This window comes from Oryza sativa, chromosome 8 (genome assembly GCF_034140825.1).
Source record: "Oryza sativa Japonica Group chromosome 8, ASM3414082v1".
Taxonomy (NCBI): Eukaryota; Viridiplantae; Streptophyta; class Magnoliopsida; order Poales; family Poaceae; genus Oryza; species Oryza sativa.
In genome coordinates, this window is record NC_089042.1 from 2,588,253 (window position 1) to 2,600,362 (window position 12,110).

General features: G+C 43.1%; 1 protein-coding gene across 6 annotated transcripts; it reads right to left on the reverse strand.

The window, feature by feature from the left end:
- Positions 1 to 358: 358 nt before the first annotated feature.
- LOC9268118 (putative protease Do-like 14) lies at positions 359 to 9,151 on the reverse strand. Of its 6 annotated transcripts, XM_066303559.1 has the most exons (12): positions 8,706 to 9,151; positions 8,457 to 8,582; positions 8,249 to 8,379; positions 8,032 to 8,130; positions 7,642 to 7,930; positions 6,121 to 6,390; positions 5,882 to 6,012; positions 5,039 to 5,156; positions 4,889 to 4,978; positions 4,741 to 4,809; positions 1,735 to 1,812; positions 359 to 1,345 (listed from the first exon to the last, which is right to left on the reverse strand). In XM_066303559.1, the coding sequence occupies exons 5-12, from the start codon at positions 7,672 to 7,674 to the stop codon at positions 1,337 to 1,339; spliced, it is 798 nt and encodes a 265-aa protein (XP_066159656.1). In that variant the 5' UTR covers positions 7,675 to 7,930; positions 8,032 to 8,130; positions 8,249 to 8,379; positions 8,457 to 8,582; positions 8,706 to 9,151; the 3' UTR covers positions 359 to 1,336. The 6 variants fall into 6 exon arrangements, 5 of the variants coding, with proteins under 5 accessions (XP_066159656.1, XP_015650526.1, XP_015650523.1 ...); XM_015795040.3 differs by lacking the exon at positions 8,706 to 9,151 and having other exon boundaries at positions 6,121 to 6,371; positions 8,249 to 8,359; XR_001548356.3 differs by lacking the exons at positions 7,642 to 7,930; positions 8,032 to 8,130 and adding an exon at positions 2,390 to 2,810 and having other exon boundaries at positions 1,167 to 1,345.
- Positions 9,152 to 12,110: the final 2,959 nt, after the last annotated feature.

Here is a 12,110-nt window from a genome sequence, read left to right on the forward strand (position 1 = left end):
TATAGCCAAAATAAACCTTACCAAGTTTTATTAATGTTAAAATTTTAGCAATATTGCTATCTTGCTAAAAATTTTAGCAATATTACTATCTTGCTAAAATTTTAGCAGGATTTCTTATGTATTGATCAAATTTGACAACAAACTAAACGTTGATATATATATATATATATATTTTTGACAACTTTGCTAAAAATTGGTATGGTTAAAAATGACATCAAAGTGAACAAGCCCTAAGATAGGGATTAGAAACAGGCAAGGGATTCAAACCCCACAGGGATTTGGTGATATGGGAGGGATTCACTCAACTCCCCCGATAGGTTTCCCTTGGGGATTAATTCTCAAGCAAACAAACAAGCCCTTAGGACTAAAACAGCCCCGACTGGTATATATGCCGTTACTGGTTTTTAATACTGATGACACATACATAGCCCACCCACACTACATGGACTGATGGACACATGCGTACATACCTTGCTACACTAGAGAGAGTGGGAGATCCAAGACCTCCAGTCCGGTGTACAATGTACATAAGTACTGTACTTCTAATAATGAGATATGTAACATGTCAACGGTAGAAATTGAAATGGACGTGTGAGTACAAACACCCTAACAAAATTACTAGGCAGCAGCTGCATACTTCTACATGCCTGAGCTAATGAACGTCATTCCATAAAAAGATGCCTCTCCGAACACAATCATTGATGCAAAAGGCGTGCCCATTTCTTCCGCTTGTCATGAAAAAATGTCGTCACATTTAGCCTTTTTTTTAATCTTTGGGCAATGATGGTAACAAGGAAAGGGAGGAACTAGGAATTTAGTTTTAACTTCATATATAGCACTTAATTTGACAATTTGACCCTTTCCGAAAACTAGTTTCGCAAATGAACCGCGGCTAAAACTTATTTTAAAAATGACTCTTTTGTTCAGCGCCATATCGTATGACACTGAACTTAGACATATCAGCGCCAAATAGCACGGCGCTGAATGCACGTTGGCACGCCGACTCAGCCTCCCATCCACGGTGGCACTGTAATCAGCGCCAGTTGACGTGGTGCTGAGGTGTTTAGGTTCAACGCCATATGATTTGGCGCTAAACAAAAGGGACATTTTTGAAATAAATTTTGGCCGCGGTTCATTTGCGAAATTAGTTTTCGGAACGGGTGAAATTGTCAAATTTTGTGTCATATATAGAGCTATTGCTAGTAGCTTGTCAACATATAGGTTTAGAAGACTGCCATTTCATTAAACAAGGATTGCACATTCTTCGATAATGTCACATATCCTCCATGGTCAGTCATATTACTAGGTGACAATGCAGCACCTTTTTAAGTCACCCTCAATCAACCTACATTCCAAAACATTAATTTGTCAGTTCCACAAAATATTTTTTTGATCCCCAATAAGTAAATGCCTTGCAATATCCAAATCAAATAGTTCTTAGATTGAGTCATCCAGCTAGCTATGCCAAAAATAAATGCATACAAATTAAATGGTTGTTTGATTATCTGCTTAGATATCACATTATTATACTCTGAATTATAGATCTAGCTCCATCTGCTGATAATAAAACTAATAATGTTTACAACTATATAAAGCCATACCACAAAACTTACCAGGCATGCATAACTTTCGTGTGCCTATGATGCAACTAATTAACCACACGGGTTGAGGATAAAAATTGGGAATAAAAAATAGCAAGGCAAGGGATTATACTACAATAGCTCAAGTACTTACCCACTTAGAAGCATCAGAGAATTGTACAGGGAAAGTAATGTTTTCCCTAAATGAGTCAACAAGATTATGAACTTCAACCTGCATAGAAAAAAACAAAATAGGAGTTCAACCTTTTTTTCTTTTACGTTTCAATCTACCCTATAGTTCAACAAATGGTTTTACTCATTCACTCATTCACTCATTCTTTCATTCCTCACTCAACGGTCGAGATCATCCCGGTGAAATCCCAATGGTCCAGATCGCTCCCACCTCCCACCTCCCACCTCCCTCGCGGTCCAGATCGATCGATCCCTCGATTGCATGCTCCTCTCCGCTCCGTCTCAAACGCTCTCACGCGCCGCCGCCCCTCCCCTCCCCAACCCTAATCGCTCCCTTTCACGCCGTCGTCGCTGCCGCCCTCGACTGCCGCCGATCCCCGTCGTCGCATCAATCCTCTCGCCGCCACCGATCCCCGCCGCCGGCTCGCCCTCAACCCGATCCCCATCGCCGTCGTCGCATCCGTCGTCGTCCAGGATTCCCGTCGATGCGATCTGCTCCTTGCCGCCACCGATCCCCGACGTGCCTCTACCCTATCATACCCCTGGCCACAGACCATACTCAAGAGCAGGCGACATGCGCGGCGAGACCACGGTGGACGAAGCCGGGTGGTGCTCACCGAGGGGCTCGGCAGAGGCGGCGCGTCCACGCCGGGCTGCGACGGAGCGGAGTTGATGACGGCGTGGTGGCCGGCGTAATGATTGGATTGGAGCACCACATCTTCTCGGCCGTCTCGCCCCTGACCTCTATTTGCAACGCCGTGCCCTGTGCCCCTGTCTACCCACGCCATTTCCAACCTCGACAGCGGCCATCGCGCCCGCACTGGCCTGGGTGAGACACCCATACCAGCAGGCCACAAGCAATGAGGTACCTCTTGGTCTTGATATGCACATGCGCAATGTGATGGAAGTATCTGGTGGATGAATATATCTTGTTTACTTGAATCATTCACACTTGTTTATGGTTCATGCTCACTTTCTTCTCTCTCTCTAATTCGGTTTGATGGTAGCGTCTTCTCCCTTGATGCTTCCAGATTAGGACTGTTGAAGAGATTGTATACAACCAGATTAGGAGTGTTGAAGAGATTGGATACATGTCCAGAGGACAAATATAGGAGTGAGGAGTCATCATTTTTATATGGATCATATTTCTGAATTGATGAATTGATATGAGCACTTGCATAATCTGGTTTTAGAATGTTAAAACAGTTTTTATTCAACAAAAACAGATTTATTTGAGCTCATTCTCTTCAAGTTTGTTTGCACATGTAAATGAAATTAATTATGGTGGGATTGTTAAATCTCTTTGGCATACACACTTTATTTATTGATTTAACTGTAACCACATGCAACGACAGAAAAAGTTAATAATGAAGGATACAAATTTTTTAGGCAATCGATGCTTTGGTCCATAATCTGGGCAAACATGCTCATGGTCCCATAAGATCATATTAACCAATCGACACGGTTTTACATTTTGTCTATTCGAGTTTGATTCCAGGCTAGCTACTGTGATTTTGGGGTGTATGGAATGAGATGTATTGTGTCATCCCTTTTCTTTCAATATCAACATAATTCAAATTTACATGATCAATGAACTATTCATTAACTGTATTTTTCCTCTACAGGAAATCCAACGATACTGAAGCTTTTTTAAGAGGAATTTTATAGTACTTGAGAAGGCACCAAGTACCAAATCTCAGCTGTTGATTTCTTAAGATCCTATGGAATGTGTCATATTGAAATTATGTATTATGAATTATTTTTGAAATGTTGCAGCAAGATCAGCCTCTAAAATATGATCATATGATTGCAATCAGATAGTGATGAGCACATCAGTCAAGACATGAAGAAGATCATGAGATAAATTTGCCTGTTAAGAGAGCCTAAGTGGTAAAGCTCATTCAACCAAAGATGCGGCAAACATGGATGATGTTTTTTTAGGTTGATTTCAATAACTACATGCTGAAGTGCAAATCCGTATATGTGTCCTATAATCATATTCTTAAATGAGGAGATGGTCAGGGTACATTTTAAAGCAAAGGTGAGTAGAAGCTGAAAGTTAATTTCCCCTCCTTTGATGTTTGAGGGAGAAGATCCCTGTTGATGCATAAAATGGATGCATCAGAAGAAAAACGATGGTTGTTGTCTGGTGAAAAAGACCTCACATGCCTTAATTTTGGTTTGTTTCTTGTACAGACATGCTCAAGCGAAGAAAATATATGGTGTTGGAGGAAGAGCAAGATACGCGCTGAACGACATGATCGAACTGTAGCTCTTGCTCAGGTGTTCATCCTAATCCTTTTATATTTTTTATTTCTCATGTGCAAAATATTTTCTTAGATGAAATTGCTACTCCTTATGGCATTTAAATCTGATCATAGTTGCTAAATGTTTCAGCGAGTACAAAAGCCTAAGAAGGATTCGAGCAGGCAGCGCCAAACTTCTGAGATCAAACATGCTGAGAAATGTGAAAAAACAACACCCACAAACTTCTGACAAGAACAGACGAAAATTTGAAAGTGAAGTGGTTGTTGTGGAAATTTTAGTACTTACAAGTTCCCCCTAATGCTTGATTGCCATATGCGAACTTCTATAGGTGAAATCATATGGTGTCTCAAGCCATTGATGTTTTCCCTTTTTGCCGATGTGTTGTAAAGTGGCAGGGTTATGTAATTCTATAGGTTAGGTTAAAATTGACATCTCATTACTGTAATGCTGCAATTTCAGTGAGTGGAATATCAATTATTTGGGTTATTTAGAAAGATAAATACAGCTGATGGGTACACGATGTGATTTTGTATAAAGACAATTTGTTTCTTTCTCCTTTTGTCATAATGGTTAAAATTCATATTTGCGTATGTGCACATGCATCTTCTTGGTTACCGTAGCGTTAGCACGGGCATGCTACTAGTATTACAGAAACAAACAACATATTTTTTTGTTTTAGCACATATAGCTTTTAACATACCTTGAGATCTACTGTCAAACTTTTCCCCTGCAGGTATCCCCAGCCAAGAGAAAGAAGGTAGTCTTCTAACTGTTCACAAAATATAATTACATATAAACAATACTGTATTTGTAGTAAATTGATCAATAAAGACTAGACTTTTTATCACCTGAGGTAAAGTAGAACAACAACTATCCTGAAAAACAATCACATCCCCTCGTCTAATACCAAGCCTCTCCGCAATAGAATCAACTTTCACCTATGAAACCAAAAGAGTCAAATACTACGAGAAAAATATCTGGACAGAATAATGTTATACCAGATTCACAATGAAACCGCTGGTGATATTGTTGTCAAGACAGAGTTCCTCCAGTTTAGAGACATCCAGTAGTTCCACCGCCTTCAATTGCATGCCAAGTATGGGGCGAGCAACACGGCTAAAAATGAGTTGGATTTAGTGCATCAGTACCAGAAGATAAACTACACAATATTTGTTTGACTAATCCATGTACAACTGCTCCATAAGAAAACAGTACCACACCATCCTGGATTAAAAGACACATTGCTATAAGGATGTATTTTGTCTGTTCCATACTCCTACCAGCAATTCTTTTTTTTTTCAGTGTAGGAATGGGGTAATTGCCTCCATACCATCAAATTTGTTGCATCTTGTAAATATATATACCACCCAATCCTCCCTTTATCCATAATACCATTCACTATGAACTAACAGGTTAAAAAATGAATCAATCACCCATGATGGCTAGAACACAAAGTAATTAAGAGAGACATGCTCCTAGCAGTCAAAGATTGCTAGCATTCAAACAACATCAAAATCACATAATTGATACACTCTTGTGCCGTGAGCATTCCACCATGCTAGACATACTCTGCCACAACCATTCCTGTATTTCATAATTCATGCCCGCAAGACATTGCAATGACCAATGAGCAAGCAGGATCACGCTCAAATGATTGCCATGATGAGCTTTACTAGAGAGACCAGAAACATCATCAAACATTTTCTAGTGCTCGAAATAGTGCAACTTAACTGATGGGATGTTGACAGAGCGGCAAAAGGTGAAAATGTGTTGTTAACAATAATAACTGCCCATGAAATTTTTATTTAGATGACAACAGAAAAAAAAAAAGGAAAACAAACCTAAACTGATGCCACATCTCAACGCAAGTTCTGATTGTAGTGATAGAGGTTACTACCGGACCCGGGTTATTGTCAAATACAATCCCAATGATATTACCATCATGGTCAATCACTGGCCCTCCTGAACCACCCTGCATTAGAGAGATACCATAAAATTAAATGGGAAAATAACAATGCCATAAAATTAAATGGGAAAAATAACAATGCATTAAAATGATAACATAATAATGCATCAATACCTCAGGAATATCACAACTCAGAAACATATAGTGGTTGTTCAATAACATGGGACATTCCAGCCATGAGATTTTTCCATGCCTAACCATTAAGCACATGTTTTCATCCCTAGCCAATGCAAATACGTCCTGACCATAGGTTGTACTCGAGCCAAAAGAAGGGACCTGCAACTGGAAGTCTCCCATGACCTCTAAAAGAGCAACATCATAGTGAACATTGAAGGACAACAACCGTCCTTCTGTGATAGTGTTATCTGGCAGATGAACAGATAGCTGAAAAGTTGAGATTTGGTCAACTATACTTAACTTATATTAAAAAGAAAATAATGGACGAATAGGAAATCATAAAAACTAGCATAGATAAGTACCTTCAAGAAACACTAGGTGGGCAACGATAATAGAAATATGAGAAAAGGATATTTAAAAATAAATATCGTAAAGAATGACAAGCAAGAGGCATGCAACACATAATATCTATATTCTGTAACAGCAGCACATCTCTAAAGAAAAAGGCAGAAATAAGTGCATACTAAGATCTTAAAATATGTGTTTAGATGGTACTAAAAGGGTGCCTTCAAGAACACTCAAACAACACGCGACATTAACAAAATAACTGCAAAGGGACCACAAAGAGACATAAAGAAAATCAGTATCATAACCATCAAGACACCCTTTTACAATAGAACATAAACACCTTGTTGAGTTACTTGCCTTTCACAAGAAACAATACTAATACATGCGAGCTGAAAGTGCTACCAAAGCTCATTAACTTGATAAGGACAATGAACACCTTGTGCTACATTTAAATAAAGGGATGGCTGAGGCGCATGAAAATCGTAGAAAGAAACTGAAACTGAGTAATTGATTTTGAAAAGGCTTAAAATTATGATTAGGTGAATTATTCACTTTTGAGAAGTCCTGAGGATGAAGGGCTTTACTTCATTGTGCATTTGCAGCATAAAAGTAATTAACATGTTGGCAGATGAGTTTGGAGAACTGATATGTCAGTGGAAGGAGTTAGTTTTTGTATCAAGGTTATTTCCTGTTGCCCCAATTGCTGCTTGATGTCGTTCTTGATATATCATAATTTGGTATGTAGATCAAAAGCAACGGGCAGAATTTCTGGTGTGGCCTCGCATTAAGTGGAAACAGGCCTTTGGAATGCATATTGCATAGTGGCCAAGTGGGCAATATAACCAGATTTATTTTGCCAAACAGTCCAATATTCTACCAAAATACCTCGGGATTGATATTCAATTTCTAGAATTCAGCAAGTTCGGCTAAAATGAGCAATTTACTTCCCTACTTAACAATGATGTCAATGGAACTGACATGATAGACAGAGAGGAGTTAGATAGCAGCAATTTCTATGTTAGCTCAAACATGGTTGTGTTAAGGCGGTAAGGCGACCTGAGGTGACCCACCCATGCCTTACCGCTATAGCGGTAAAGTGCTAAGGTGTGGCGACGCCATAATATACGTGATTAGCAGCGATTAGAAGAGGGAGAGAAAAAATTAGCTTACCAGGCCAGCCCACAAAAGCCCAATAACCTTCATGCCAGCCAAAGGTCAAAGAAACAACCCTAACACCCACACCAGGTGCGTCTCTCCTGTCACAGCGCCACCTCCGATGTCGCTTCTTCCTCAAGCCTGCACATCGCTTCTTCCTCGCGCCAACTCTTCTTCCCATGCTAGCTCTGCTCCTCTATCTGTGCTCCTTTCTCCCCAGATTCAGAATGAATCCAGCAGTGCATCTATCTGTATGTACTCCTCTTGGGTAGATCTGGCGCTGCTCCCTAGAGTCAAAATGAATCTGGCACAGGGGAGAGAAGAAGAGAGTGGAAACCAGAGCTGAGGAGTAAGATGGCAATGACATGGATCAGAGAACAGGGAAAAGGGTGTAGTTGCTGCCACCTTCACCCCTCTCTTTCTCTTTATCTGGGTTATGGCGCTAAGCCGTTAAGGCTCAGGGATGCCTTGACCCCTCGGCACGCCCTAGCGCCAAAGCAACGCCTTAACAACCATGAGGTCAAATAATTAAAGCACTTGCAGACATGATCAACTACAACAAGGAGATGCAACATATAACATAGATTATACACAGAGCGCAATTCAAGGAGCAATTATGTACCTTGAGTGTTGGGTCATGTAATTCACCCTTGAAGTCACAGACGACAGAAGAAGAGGTCAGGATCTTGGCGCACTTGTTAGCCCCATCCCAACCAAAGACGATGCCAGTGCACTGGAAAATCAATCCCCCATCTGCTAGTCATCCAATCTCATTTATCAACAACTAGGAGAAATCGATCATATGAATAGCAATACCAATATGACTTTACCAGGCGTTATGGATGAAACACTGACAACGGAGCGAGCCACGCGTAGCACCATGGCCTTGTCTTGCGAACTGACCACGGCATCAGCGGTGAGGGGATCCCTAGGCTCATCCCTGAGAGTGGGGATATCTTTGCGATGAGGTAAAGAGAAGGAAGGCCGGTAGGCATGGATCAGCATTTTTGGAGTACGAACACTAAATGAAAAACTAGAAGGGAAAAAGAAAGGTTGGGCAAGAAGGTGAGGGATTAAACCTCGTTGGTCGAGTTTGGTGCATTGCCCCGGCGGTAAGCTGGGACAAGGCGGGTTTCTTCTTTTCCTGCCCGCCGCCGTTGTCTTCCTCGGAACCGGACCTGCCGACGTCGACGCCGATACGCCCTTTCTCTTCTTCGGAGCCGCTCCTGCCGGCGCTTTGCGGTCAGTCCTGCCCCCGCCGCCAGCAGAATCCGACACTCTAGGGTGGTCGGTAGTATCGAACCCTAGATCCCTCGCTCGAGCTCGTGTCCACCTTCCGCTAGCAGCCGGACTCGTTTCCGATGATTTAGAGCCAGTATGGCCTTCTTCTCCATTCGTGGCGGGGGATCGTGCCGCCGCCCCCGTCGACCTCTTCCGCAGTTTGGGTGGCATCGCCGCCGCTCGAGTGGCGGCGGAGCAGCGGAGGTGTCGCCTCGGGTTCCACAGGTCCTCAGGCGGGCCGCGCGAGCGGCGCAGGGTACCGGACTATTGGGCCTATAGGCTTACCGCCCCAACTTCTGAATTTAGCGCTAGAGTACAGAGTAGAGTTCTGCAACAGCCTAAAAGTCAAAATGGGATTAAGAAATAATATTCCACCCTCTATAAGGCAATATTGTATCCTAGCTATTCATTCTTCGCACCTCATTCAATCCTAAGCATTCATTTATTTCTCTTTCCCAATCCCACCTCCCATATCCCATTTGCCAAACACACCCTTTAGGTGGAATTGAAACTATTTGGCTGCGTGGAGCTGGAGCTGTGCCAAGCAGACCCTTAAGCTATTGGGTTGAACTGGTGGTGCATACAACTCAGGGCCTATTTGGCACAGCTCCACCTCCACCTCCACCTCTCTTGGAGCTGGAGATCAGCCAAACAGTTTCAGCTCCACCAAAAATAGGAGCGAAACTGAGTGGAGCTCTCTCACAAAATGAACTAGAGAGGTAGAGCTGGGTTTAGACAGCTTCACAACTCCACTCCAAGCCCAACTTCTGGAGCTAAATTTAGGAGTTGGAGCTCTACCAAACAGGCCCTCAATATGGTATAGGTTTTGAGTTCGAATCCTGGTTGGCACAATTAAATAAAAATCGTAGCCCACTCCTATTCCACGTTAGAGGCTTAAAGGGCCCTCGCGTGAGGGGGGTGTTCAAATATAAAGTGAATTGTCCGTTTTTCCTTATCAGCTAAGCTTTTAGGTTGAATTGGTCGGTGCATGCAACTCAATATAGTCGTCGACCAACTCCCCAAGCACCAGCCCCATCACCTCCATCAGCCCACCGCCCCGCCCTGTGCGCAGCAAAACCCACGTGAGTGGTGAGCAATGAAACACTAATTACCGGCGACGGCGAGGAGGGGACTAACCGTGCTTAAGCATCTTGAGGAGTCAGCGACGGAGGCCGGTGCGGGATGGAGGTGGTGGGAGCCTGGATTTGTAGGTGGATGAAGATGGAGATGGGATGGTGAGGTCGGGAAGGTGGGTCGGCGGGCCATCAACGGCGATGAGGGTGAGGCGGCGTGGGTCGTTGACGGCGATGAGGGTGATGCACCGTCACCGCCGAAGACTACACATGCCCCGTCGATCTTCGCGCGGCTCTGCCTGCGCAATAAGATCTCTGCCGCCATCGTTGGAGGGTGTGCCGCCTCATCTCCAGCGATGCCGCCCCGGATGCCTCAGCATGCTAGCCGTCGTGACCTCCTACTCCTCGCCGCCTAGCCAGCTCGCCCCCGATGCATGTGCTGCTTCACTCTACCTATGCTAGGGTTTGGGGATGGGGGCTGTGTGCGGAGGAAGAGCGGTGACAGTGAAACACGTTTGGGAGGGAGGGCGGTGCCGGAGCCGATGACCGTGGGAGGGAAGAGGGAACAGGGAGAAAGGGAGAGAAAATTGCTACTGTAGTATAAAATTGGCTTTGCTAAAATACCATCTATATCTATACTAATATAAAAGAGTAAAGTGTACGGGCGGTCCTTAAATTTGTAGGGGTGTGTCATTTAGGTCCCTAAACTCTAAAATGCATATCCAAGTCCCAGAACTTGTCGTAGTGTGTCATCTAGGTTCCAAATCGTCACAACCCCTTTAGGATCCTACGTGGCATTGATGTGGCATGCCACACGGACATGACATGGCATCATTTATTTTGATTGACAAATAGGACACATTTAAAATTTTTCCTTTTTCTATTTTCTTCTCTTTTTTCCCCTTTCTTCTCCTTTCTTTGTGACCCGAGCAGAAAAAAAAAGAAGAATAAGAAGAAAACAAAAAAGAAAAAGAAAAGAAGAAAAAAAGAAAAGGACATGTCATGTCCATGTGGCATGCCACATCAGCGCCACATAGATCCTAGAGGGGATGTGTCGATTTGGGACCTAGATGATACACTTTGACAAGTTCTGGAAACTGGATATGCATTTTGAGATTTTAATGACCTATATGACACAACCCTACAATTTTAAGGACCACCAATGCACTTTACTCAATATAAAGGCAGGAGTTTTGTCTTGCAATTCAACAAGTCAAATCGTTTATACCCAAGCCCCATCTCATTGATCGGTCAGGATCGTCTCACTTAGATTCAACGCCTCAACTCGCTCCCACCTTTCCCGTCCCCGCATCTCCCCAAATCGCACCGCCAGTATGTGTAACGCCCCACTTTTCGCGAGACGTTAAAAACTATTTAAATAAAATCCTATTCACGAAAATTCTGTTTTTTGTGTGCGAGTCTAAGTTGTGCCGTGGATCTCGGTTCCAATCTCCTTGTTCCCTCTCGTCAAAATCGAAATTCTCCACCTCAAAATTCCTAAGCCAAAATCGAGTTCCAAAATTCAACCTCTTCCTTTGAATCCTCGCCAAATACTTGTCCCCATTTCCCAAAAAATATCAATTCCCATTTTGAATCCCTTACTTGACTCCACCTTATGTTCCTGAGTCCAAGTACCAAATTCGAAATCCAAATCCAAACTCCAATTCAAATTCTCTCCAAATCAGTCCTCTTTGTAAAAGTCTACTTCACCTCCCTCATTCTCCCTTCCCTGGCCCATCTTCCCCTCTCGGCCCAGCTCCCTCCTGCGCGTGCGCCGCACGTGCTCGAGAGAGAGGCATCTCTCTTTCCTCTCGTTCTTGCTCGCTCTCTCTCCTCCCTTCACCGCTTCCCGATAGCGCCGATCAAACCGCGGCTGCCGCCCGTTGGCTTCCCGCGCGCCTGCGCATCATGGCCGACCGAGAAGGACGTCGTCGTCACCCTCTGGCCCTTTAGATCAAGATATCAATATAAGCTAGATATACTAAGCAAGGATTAATCAAATATTAAGATGCCTTAATAGATTAATAACAAGCTTAATATATTTCATATGATGATATCTTAACGTAAAGGGCAAATTTAGCATATCAATGAAGCATATAGTAAGTTAAATAACTAAATCAGATAAGATCG